General features: G+C 47.8%; 1 protein-coding gene across 1 annotated transcript in view; it reads right to left on the reverse strand.

Annotated features, from left to right (window-relative positions):
- Window positions 1–7,244: 7,244 nt before the first annotated feature.
- Window positions 7,245–11,866, reverse strand: part of LOC132452918 (cadherin-19-like) — a 5,505-nt gene continuing 883 nt past the window's right edge. Inside the window, exons 2-3 of the mRNA XM_060045753.1 lie at window positions 11,515–11,775; window positions 7,245–9,030 (exon numbers count right to left, since the gene is read on the reverse strand). Of these exons, the coding sequence (XP_059901736.1) occupies window positions 8,456–9,030; window positions 11,515–11,775 (836 nt within the window). The 3' untranslated portion in view covers window positions 7,245–8,455. The remainder of the gene's footprint in view (window positions 9,031–11,514; window positions 11,776–11,866) is intronic.

An 11,866-nucleotide genomic window follows, 5' to 3' on the forward strand; every position in this document is an offset into this window, starting at 1 on the left:
CACCTGCTGCGCCTCGCTGTCTGCTAGTTACAAAACCACATGGAATCATAAAAAGGGAGGTGGAGAAGGTTTTATAGCTTACTTAATGATTAAAGAAGACTTTAAAACAACATAGCACTTGAAGGTCTCGTATACACACAGGTATGGGTTTGGAGGTAAGTTATGGTCTCGGCGAAGGGTTCCCAAACTGTGGGGTGCAATCCAATAGTGGGTCACCGCAGGGGGTAGAGGTGGTCCCGGGATGGCAGCAATCATTGGTAGGAACAATTGTTTTATATAAGATATAGAGAAGTACGTATGAAGAGAGGAATGTTAACCATCTCGCTTTTTTTGACACAGTCATGAGAATGTATTATTGTATAAAATATGGAGGTTTTTCCTGGCCAAAATCATTGCAAAAAAACCATTGAAATCGGTTTTGGAAGCCCTGGCCTTGTCAGCACCACCCAATCCGTATCTGTAATGGCAGGTTCCAAAAGGTTCCGTTTCCTACTGGTTGTAATCTCACTGTATTTTAAATATATTCTACTCGAAGCACCATACTCTAACATTTTGACAAAATGTGTCAAAAACCCATTAAAGATGAGTTTGAGGTTCCTTGAACTATAAAGTGACTTCTTGTTTTTAAGAACCTCTCATGGAGCTCTGGCGTGGAGCAATAGGAAGTGAGGATGTTACGATAACAAGACAAATTAAATCAAACCAATACAGGAACAGAAGAGTCCACTGCCATGGAGCATCAGAGCAAATATTCCTGATCCCTCCACCTAATCCTCTCAAACAGGAGCCAAGTGTGGAGGTTTTGCTCCATGGACGTCACAAAGAATGGAGACCAGGGGAGAGCATCTTTCAATAAAACATCCTAATTATTGTCTCTTTCATTCCTTTCATCGATCTTCAACAGCAAGATCTTCTGCTTTGTGCCGCAGGAAGAGGCCAAGAACAGCGTCTCTAGAGGAGGTATCGATGGAGCGTTCCGGTTTGTGCGTTTCTTCTGTGTGTGTGTGTGTGTGTGTGTGTGTGTGTGTGTGTGTGTTTGTCAGCGTGTGTGTTTATCCGAGTGTGTTTGTGGGAGTGTTTGTTGATCAAATGGAGGGATGCAATCTTCCACTCGGTGGGTCTGCTTACTCCCACAGAGTTCCAGTTTGGCAGAACTGTGGAAAAAGGGCTTATTATAATCTAAGGGAACGGGAGAAGGCTTTGAAGTGGAAATAAATATTTGCGATGGCCGACCATTTTATTTTGTTAACGTGCTAGTGGGTAATGAACTAGCGGTTTGTGCGTTGCTGCAGTGTCACTTAAAAACCTTCTGGGTGAAGTCAATCATTTCTCTGTTTAACAACCGCGGTCAAGAGACACTCACTAGTTCACTGAATATTATTTAGCTTTTATTTTTATGTCTACCCTATCGACAACTCATACGCTCCAGCTTGTCCGCCCCCGAGCAGCGGCCCTCTTTCCCTTTCTCACTCGTCGTTTTTTATCAACATTTGGACGGCTCAGGGTAAGCAGAAGTTGTCCTAATTTGGACCTTGTAAACCCCCTCGCCAAATGTAGCAGTGATAAAGTGCTCCACGAATATGTGAACTCGCCCTTTTTAGATGGTGCTTAAACATTGAGTTTCGATGCATGTAGGGAAATACTGGAATCATATTTTGCTATTTTTATTTGCCATTCAGTATAGAAAAGAAGCCACTTGTATGTTACTTATATCAATGGGGATTTACAGTAATTCAGATACTTGTCATTAAGGAGTAAGTAGGGGTGATCCTCTTGCTCAAGGATGCCAAAAGGAAGGCTGGGTCATTTGAATAAAAGTTGTTACTGTTTGCATACATCATAACCACTGCAATGATTATAACGATTGCTGTAATTACGCCAATATAGAACGTGGCCTACATACAACATTTTCAGACAAATTACGGTGGTGCAGCCTATATATAAATGCAGCTTTTATACAAAGGTGGATAACCAAAATAGGTCTGCACGGATTTTGCCACAGGGCGATTTGGCTCTACAGTGATTATGCCCTGTATTCTATACAAATACCTAAAAAATGTTTTTGACATGATCAATATTTGCTTAATGGTAATCCACCACTGCCACAAAGAGGTTGAAAAAGCTACCTACTAATAATAACAGGCTGCTAATTGGGTAATATAATCCAATTCCAATATTTTTCTCTTCTGCTTATCCGCCATCCAGGATGATGAATTTATCAGCGTGCTCTTGAATAGCGCTAGTGTTGCGGTGCGATTTCAATGAAGCTTTGCACTATGTGAAAACCACCTTTTCAGCTTTACGATCAAAACCGCGTGCCCTAATTGGCTCTTAAGTGGCTTGTGTTTCAAAGCAGAGCACTCACCGCGGCGCCACCATACAGCCGCGGTATGACCTCCAACTCCGCCAGAAACCTTGGCACGGTCACGCATCGCCGTACGGTACAAACATAGGATATATAATTATGAATAACAAGATCATATTGATCAAGTTCTCTTTGCCCGCGCTTTAAGCGGCTCTTTAATATACTCAGTATAGAGTAGATCTGTTGACTCGATCAGGCCTCAGTGGAGCTAGCCAGGATGGCTAGCAGATAACGGATCGACTCTCCCCCCCCCCCCCCCTCTACATCAGTCAATTAATTAATTTAAAAAAACGTTCAAGTTGATGAAATTAGGTCCAAACGACATCATAATTATGTGTTTACATGCGACACACGGCACTGATGGTTTATGACCTCCAACACCGCTAGAAAACCTTGACCCGCATCACAGCACTGTTCGTTACCACGTATCATATTATACACAGGTCAAGACCGTGGAACCTTCCCACCTGGGTTGTCCTGACGTGACGCTGCCCGACGCGGCGCTCTGTGGCTCGTCAGGTGGGCCATCAGTTTAACGTTGAAGCTCTGCCCGTATCAGATTCGGTCTCGGAACCGAGGCTGGATCCGATGGACACGGACCGCCTCCACACGCCTCCATCACCTGGGTGATGTGGCAGTTTTGCTTTTTGAAGCGTTGTTCCAATAAGACGTGTGTTTTTATCAAATTGTTGTGTTTTAGAAATTAAATGGTGTCGGTTGGTGGCCAATAGGTGGCACTCTTCCCTCTGGCCCCTTCCCTCATCCATCCCGATGCCCCAGTGCAGCGACGGGGACACTGTGCTGTGGAAGGTGCCGTCCTTCGGAGGAGACGTAAAACCGAGGTCCTAACTCACTGAGGTCATAAAACATCCCAGGGCACTTATCACAAAGAGTAGGTGTCCTGGCCCAACCAGGCTTATTCAATCTGGCCCCCCTCATACTCCTCCTGTACAATTGGCAGACATTAATTCCCTCCCTCTCCACCTCAAGCTGGTGTATGGTGAGCGTTCTGGCGCAGATTGGCTGGCGTGCTTCACCCAAGTGGGTGCTACACACTGGTGGTGGTGAGTTAGGTCCCCCCCTTCACTGTAAGCGTCTTTGGGTCATTGAAAAGCGCTATATAAATATAATGAATTATTATTATTATTAAATGTCTCTGTCACGACAGCCCTAATTCAAAAATGTCAGTGTGGCGCATCGCCACTATTAGGCTACATTGTTGTGGTTGAACCACATTTTTTGCCGCAACCTGGGGAGAGATTACCTCGCATCCACATTATAAACGGTCGCACTGCTGAGCATGTAATCCTTTGACACTATCCTGCCAATCGAACAGGAATCCTTAGATATAAACATAACAGAATTTCAAAGGCTTTTCACAGACTCATTGATTTGTTACACCGCATCTTTTCAATTCAAACCACTTGAAATAAAGTTCAAATCAAAAGAATGTCTTTGTGAGTCTTTGCAACTTTCAGCAACACATAGGGAGTCTTCAGGAGGCCAGCATTGTACTTTAAATTGTGCATTTGTTACTGCGGCCTTTACACTGGTGCGGCCTAAATACAGGTTTGTTTCTTTCAAGCCTTAGTTGTTAGCAGAGTGTGGGTTATGTATGCCCATGTAAAGCACTATGAATGACCTTTATGTTTGAAGGGTGCTCCGCAAATAAACTTTCCTCGACTTACTCCCTCGGCCATCAAATACGTTCGTTCTTTTGCCTTTTATTTAGAGAGAACTAACGAAACCATTTGTTATTTCCATCGCAACGTGGCAAAGGACTCATTTCATTTTAAACTACGATTAAAAAATGGACCAATAGGATTCAAAGCATCTTTTGTTTGATAATGAGGGAAATGCTCTCATAAAGTTCACTCAAAGGCAGCCGGAGAACTGTTAGAACCTGAACTGAGCCTCTTTATAAAATACTTGGGTGAAATGTAATCTGTAAACGCTGAATTATTTATGTTTGCATAATATCTCCACCGTTTTGTTTTTTTTCTTTTGGTTGGGATCTGATAGCAGCGCACAAACCACTGCCTAGCACCGCGTAGCTTATGTACCAAAGCAGGCCCAAACCGTAGAACGGGTTTCTACTGGGGCCTCGTTTAGCTAAATATTGTAGTGAACAGAGTGTGATGTTAAATATTGATTTTTGTGATGCATACTTTAATCATACTTTTTAATATCAAGTCTCCTAATCTTTTTCTTTTTTCCCCGGAAAGCCGATTAGTCAAGTCCGACTCTGTAATATGCTGAGAGGTTCCGTTTTTATTTGGCTTCTGATTTAAATATCCGCTGCTGGAATCGGCGATGAGTTATTACAGGACGTCGTGAATGCCGTTTAAAACCGGGTTCATAATTACCGAGGCATTGAAATATTTGCAGGCTGAAATCTCAGTATTATGGGGGGAGCAGCAGGGTGAGATTGTAAAGCTGCTAGATAAAGAATGACTGAACTACTTTTGAATTGAAGAGGAACATGCGATTTCATATTTATTAGGCATAGTAAATTTCTTATCTGGGATTCATAAAGAATATTCTATTAAATTAAAAGAACATGGATGTCATGGAATGCAGGCTGATATATATAAATATATATTTCCATGAAATACGTTTTCTGTGCTGAATTCACCCCTAAGTGCTGATGTTCCTCTTCTATTATGTTCATCCCGGGGGTCCCTCCCTCTATAAAGGGCTCCTTAGTGGGGCTCCGGGGGCCCTAGATATGGGCTGTGAAACTGAGAGACGGCCACAGGGCTGTGGGCGAGAGCGGGGGGAGTGTGGGCGGGGCCAGAACAGGGGCTGATTGCAGTGAACTCCTTCAACTGGCCATAATGGACATAATTACATAAAGAAAGGCAATGTTAGGTGAAATTAACCGTGATATTCACTGCTGGGTAACGACAAAAAAGAATACCCTGGCAAGGTTAAACGACACCGCGGGATGGAGAAGTAGAAGTGGGGCCGGGCTGCTGTTGAAAGGAGAGAGAATTACATAGCTAACGTCACAAAATGGCCACTAAAATAGAGGAGTTGCCTCTTATTGTTTTGAAAAACACCTGCTTCTGTAGAAATGTTTCCGCGGCCGTGATTTCCTTTCATCAGCACGGCTCTGTTAGGTCGTCTCCAGCCGAGTTTCATACAGAATCAATCTAATCTCAAGTCTAGCTGTGGGCGGACAGAAAGCTCTCAGAACTACCTTGGTGAGCGGCCACTCCCGCTTGCATTGGCCGAGCCTGAAAGTAGAAAACGGAGAAAAGACGGACTCCCACTGCCTCGTCGGATAACTGTCACCCCCGCAGTTTTGAAATGCTACCATAGGTCGGATTTAACCATTACTCACTAGCACTTATTATAAATAACAAATACATTTTGGAGTAATTTGGACTTGTGTTGGTTGGTTACTATGTCTCTGCCTGGTTGTTGTTTTTGGAAACTCGGATTATACAGCACGTGTACATTTGCTGTAGCTACACCGATTTTCATAGAATATTCTGATTGTTAGCAGTCTCAACTGTTAGCCACTTTGGATAAAAGCTGTTAAATAAATGAAGGTAGTCTAAATGTCACATGTATGTGCAATCGTCAAGCATGTGCAGGTTAACGCGTGAACCTCGCCGCTAGCCTCTTCTCAGAGCAGCGAGGTCGACGCCTAAACACTGACCTTCTCTGACCAACAGCCCAATTAGCTGCTGGTGGGAGGAGATGGAGGTCAGAATGTGGTGGTAGGTGTGGGACTCATCTCCATGCAATGACCTCCAGTCACCCCTACGACTCACTGCCACCCACATTCCCTGCATTTTCTACCAATAAAGCAGCATTAACTCAGTGACCAACTGATAGTAATGTAGCGTAAGTGGTTAGCAGCAAACAGTTCAAACTTAGTACCAGCAGAATCCAGCTCGGTGTCCAACTGATACAAACAGCAAGCGTCCAACTGATATCAATGTAGCATTGGCACTAGCAAGCTCAGTATCCAAGTGACACTAACCTATCATTAGCCATCAACAGACGTAAGCTCGGTCTACAACTGATACTGGCATTAGCAATTAGCACCCATCAAGCTATGTGTCTAACTGATACTGGCATTAACGATAGCATGGAACAAGCTCAGTGTCTGACTGATAGTAATGGAGCATTAGCCAAAAGCAGACACCAGCTCAGTCTCCAACCGATACTAACGTAGCATTAGATATAAGCTCAGGTATTCACTTCGTATTCAACTCATTTCAATTATCTCCACATTCACATCAGCTCTCCAGAGTGATATCAGATCAGATCACCCATCTCATTAGGTTGTCATTGCCTCCCTCGAGCTCTGATCGTACGGTTAGCACGCACGTTAGCTGGACGGAGTGACTGGCAGCAGCAAACCACCCAGGTGGGGTTTTCTTTGCCGCGGGGCCTACATCACCTGAGCCATGGGGTGTGGGGCTGCGGGGGGGGGGTTTCCACAGCTCCTCCGACTTCATGTTGTTTCGAGCCGTGAGACCATGGTTACACGTGAACTATGCGTTTTATTCACCGGCAACTCATCCCTCCCCCAAAACATATTTATCCCATTCTGGGAACCACAAGGGGCTTGCGTTGGTATCAGTCCAATAAAATCTCCCAATAAAACATAAATACACATGAGTTAAATGATTGTGGGTGTCCTTGAAGACGAAATGTGTTCAGCCCTTTGACTCAAAAGACTGAATTTCATTCAACTACATTAATGGAAAAATCTCTTTTGGCATTCATGAATGATCAAACTGCATTAATAAAACGCTAATCAATTCAACATCTATTGAAGCCTAGTTGTTCACTCTGTAAATGGCTGCCATAACAAGGTCACTTCCCAAACCATCGCTAGACACAGGCAGACACCAAAAGGTTGGCTGAAATATTATTCATTTTCATACAAATGTATAGACATTCTGAAATTTGTTACACAAAATACGTCAACAAAAATAGTATATATAATAGTATGCATAATAGTATAAAATGCTTATAACACGAAATACTGCAAGTCCTACAGCCTGGTTAGTGTACCTTTGTGTTCAGTGTATTAACAGAGTGCTTGGATCTATTTTCTGCTGATGACGGAAGCTACACAGAGTAGCAGAGAGAGTTTCTAAGAATGTATAGATCGATCGATCGATCACATGATGATCGGAGACATTGAACAGACAATATGTCTCGTCGTTTTTACGATCATGCCCATCCACCCCTCACCTATCACACCGGCAGAGTTCACTGGACAAGGGATCCCTGACCAGTGTTCTATTATTAGTTTGAGTTTTGGAGTTGTTACCCACTGTCCTTAAAGGGCTAGTAAGCACAGCAACGTTTTCTTTCTTAAAACTTAGTTTTTCTGGTGATCATGAACAAAGTAATCCATGCCATTTTATCTCAGTTCCTAAAAACAAGACTTTATTTTAGAGAAAACTGGTCAAATCCTATGTTTATGCCTACCTGATAACCCCACTCTTATTCAGACCTAGGTAACGCACGTCTTTTTGTGACGCTGAGGTGTAAACTCATCGACGTCCCGACCAAGGTACGACAGCGGCGATGTGTTGGTGGGTGTGTTGAGCTCTGTAAGGGCTGACTGAGAGAGGGTTAAGCTGCTCAGACACTAATTGTACAACGCCTTGGTTTGTGTGAATGCGGATGCATGGAGGGTTGTTCTGAAACAAGACGTTGATTTTGATGGTTTATGCGTCCTAGAGATGGTTGGGCTTCCCGGCCCACGATAGTAGAACGCTAGGGGGTTAAGCTTCCCAGTGTAACACTACAGTGACTGGTGCATTTGATACCCAACATCGCTCACTACATCACTCATACCCAACGACGGTACTAGAAAGTATCACAAAGTTGCAATGGGTCGTGACACGCCGCCCCCCTCCAAAGATCTCTCAGTCCTCATTTATTCGATCTCACAGTGTTCACTCAACTCCAGATGAAACAAGGCCTTTGGGGAAGTCTTTGGGGGGGGTTAGCATTGCGGCCGTCTAGACACGGGGCCGGTGAAGTCCCTTGAAAGATTGCGATCGTAATCAAAGTCAAACACACACAAAGACAGACTCTCCACCTGCGGGGCCTTCAGAAGGTGTCCTCCTCCGACCCGTACCAGGGCGTCAGCGGGACCACAAAGGGTCTGGGCCGGCCCGCCGGCGGCTCGGGCCCGAAGTCGGCCAGCCCGCAGGAGTCAAGGGAGCTGAGGGAGCCGGCGTCGGAGCCCGCCCCCTCGAAGGCGTACGTCCGCAGGCAGTCGAAGGGCGGGGCGTACGGGTCCCGGTCGGCCTCGTCCAGCCGGTCGAAGATGAACTGCCGGAACACCTCGTCCTCGGGGCCAATCAGGTGCGAGTGTCGCAGGGACATGCGTATGCTGGCCGCCACCTCCGCCCGCCGCAGCTTCCTGTCCCGCCGCCTGGGGTGGGGCCTCAGCGGGACAGACGGTGGGGAGGAGGGGGAGGAGCAGGGGGAGGAGAGGTAGGGGGTGGAGGCCAGCTGGGGCCCCGGGGCCCTCGGCTCGCCGTAGCGCAGCACCTTCTGGGACACCTGGTCTGGGAGCTCCAGGTCTTCCCCGTCAACGTCCTCCGCCATCCCGGACACCTCCTGCTGCTTCCTCCTGCGCCTCCTCCTCCTCCTCACCCCCAGGGTGAGGACGGAGAGCGCTGGGGAGCCGGGGAACAGAGGGGGGTTACCAAGGAGACAGGGGCCTCAGCGGGGGGCAGAGCTGGGTTAGGACTGGTTAATCTGGGAACTAGTCTTGGTTTAGACTCAGGGTCGAAGCACTGGAAGCACGAGCCGAAAGGTAGGATCAAAGAGAGATCAGAGAGGGGGAGAGAGAGAGAGAGAGAGAGAGAGAGAGAGAGAGAGAGAGAGAGAGAGAGAGAGAGAGAGAGACAGAGAGACAGAGAGACAGAGACAGAGAGGCAAGAGAGAGAGAGAGACAGAGACAGAGAGGCAAGAGAGAGAGAGAGAGAGAGAGAGAGAGAGAGAGAGAGAGAGAGAGAGAGAGATGCAAGAGAGAGGGGAGAAAGGGGAAAACAGAGAGAGAGACCAGAAAGAGAGGGAAAGAGAGAGAACACAGAGATCAGAGAGGGGAAGAAGGAGAACATAGAGAGGAACAGTGAGAACAGAGAGGGGTAGAGAGAGAACAGAAGGGAGGGGAAGAGAGAGAACACAGAGAGAGACTGAACAAAGAGAAAGGGGAAGGGAAAGGAGAGATAGAAGAGAGCAAAGAAGGTGGAAGAGAAAGATAGAAATAAGAAAGATAGCAAAGAGGGCGCCGGTGACAGAAAGAATTTTGAGAGTAGAAGCAGAGACTTAAACATATATAACCTTTCCATATTCCTTTCATTTCTGGGTTTCACAAAGGAGAAAAAAATAAGGGTTCTCTCGCTGCATATTAGGCCTGTTAAAGTGATCGTTTCACATTTCAGTTTCCAACCTACGCGACTGAAGACGAATTACCGTCCCTTGTTCATCGTGAGCTGAATGACAAGTGGGGGGGACAGGGGGGACATAGAAAGGAGGATGTTTATCTGTATTGTTTTCTCGGAGAGTCACGTCCCTACCCCGGCCTCCACCCTCACCCACCTCCACCCTCAACCAGCTCCCCCCCAGGTTCATCCCGTGAAAGGAGAGGGGGAGGGGGGGCGCATCGAGGAGCAGCAGAGGTCATTGCTCCTGAGGTTGCTGACCAATGGGACGTCCCGCTGCGAGCGACTGAAGCTGCTGATGTAGTGCACATCACACGCAGTCGTTAAGAGAGCGGGCTGCTGAACGCCAATCTGAACGGGGTTTGGTGAACTGTGTTAATGTTACACACAGCCACACAGGTGAGTTCAGGAATCACTGGTGGTGAAGATGGGAGGGAGGGAGGGGGAGAGAGAGAGAGAGAGAGAGAGAGAGAGAGAGAGAGAGAGAGAGAGAGAGAGAGAGACAGAGACAGAGAGAGAGAGAGAGACAGAGAGAGAGAGAGACAGAGAGAGAGAGAGAGACAGAGACAGAGACAGAGAGAGAGAGAGAGAGAGAGAGAGAGAGAGGGAGAGAGACGCACAGAGAGAGAAAATGGAAGAAACATGATGATGATGAAGAGGATGGTGGTACGGGCTGGGGGAATTAACACGGAAGTTACGTTGGTTACAGAAAAGCTTCTAGGGCCTAGCGCTGGGGTTGTACTCACTGTGTCAGGGCGGAGCTGCATTAGCTCGCGCTAACACAACACATCTGCTGGGAAAGAGTTCAATTCAGCGCAATGAGAAAGGAGTTAATCGTTGAGCCCCTAGAGGCTCAGTACACATCACAGTACAAACACATCCACATTATACCAAACACAGCAGTGCTTCTCAACCTCTCTTTGGCCTGTGCTCCTTTTTTGGTCTAATGTGTCAAATTTCTCACAGAAATGTGAGAAATTAAATAACATCTGCTTGCACACACATTGTTTTGACCTGTTCCACATTCCGCGTTTTTACCCCAACGTCCCGCTGAACGTATGCACGTCCCGCCACGCTCAGTATTCGGCTACGAGCCATTAGGCAGGTCTGTTGGTATACACACACTGCCTCACTGTGACCTTGTTGTGGTCCGTCACAAATGCACTGTCACCACACATTTCATTCCATCGCTTACAACTTCTCCCCCATGACCCCCACCGTGCGCTAACCCAATCGAAAGAAAACATAATAACGATTCAAAAGCAGCCACGGATGTCAAAACGAAAACTCCCACTCTCCTGGAGCAGAGCAGCAGGCTGACCGGAACGCCGGGAGCGTTACGGCGAATCATTCTCAAGGGCACGGACGCCCTCGCGTTCCTGTCCTGCCACCACACATTGCCAGTTGCGACGATCCGACCCGGAGGCAGGAGGCAGAAAACCCAACAGCCGCCGTACGTCAGAATAAAGGCTTAGCTATGGTTCCATCCGACGCAACGCAAGGGGCGTTGAGGACCCTCCTAGCGTCCACCACAAGGGCCCGACGTGCGCCTCCCGGAAATGTTCACCTTGCGTCGAGGCGACGCAGCATCAAGGGCTGTGATTGGTCCGCTCACTGAAACCCGACGCAGAACCAAAACAGGATAACGGCCGCGACTCCCCCCCCCCCCCCCCGCAACGACCCCCCACCCCCCCGTCAGGAGGCGGAGCTCACCTGAGAGCGTGGCCAGGCACACCAGCACGCCCAGCAGGGTTTTGAGGCTGGTGCCCATGGAGAGGGCACGGGCCTCCACGCCGGCGGCACCCCCCAGGGGGCAGTGGCCCGCGGGGCTGCAGCCGCACACGGTGACGGTCAGGGTGCTGGTGCTGGTGAGCGGGGGGACGCCGCTGTCCGCCACCACCACCGGCAGCAGGTAGTGGGCGCGGTCCTTGCGGGTGAAGGTGCTGCGGCGGCTCACGATGCTGGCCGTGTTGTCTGGAGGGGGGAGGAGGAGGGGGGGGGGCGGGGTTAGACGTTGTGGGGGAGTAAGGGGGGAGCCTCCAACCCATCCCAGTGTTTGAGCACC

The sequence above is a fragment of the Gadus macrocephalus genome, chromosome 23 (genome assembly GCF_031168955.1).
Source record: "Gadus macrocephalus chromosome 23, ASM3116895v1".
Taxonomy (NCBI): domain Eukaryota; kingdom Metazoa; phylum Chordata; class Actinopteri; order Gadiformes; family Gadidae; genus Gadus; species Gadus macrocephalus.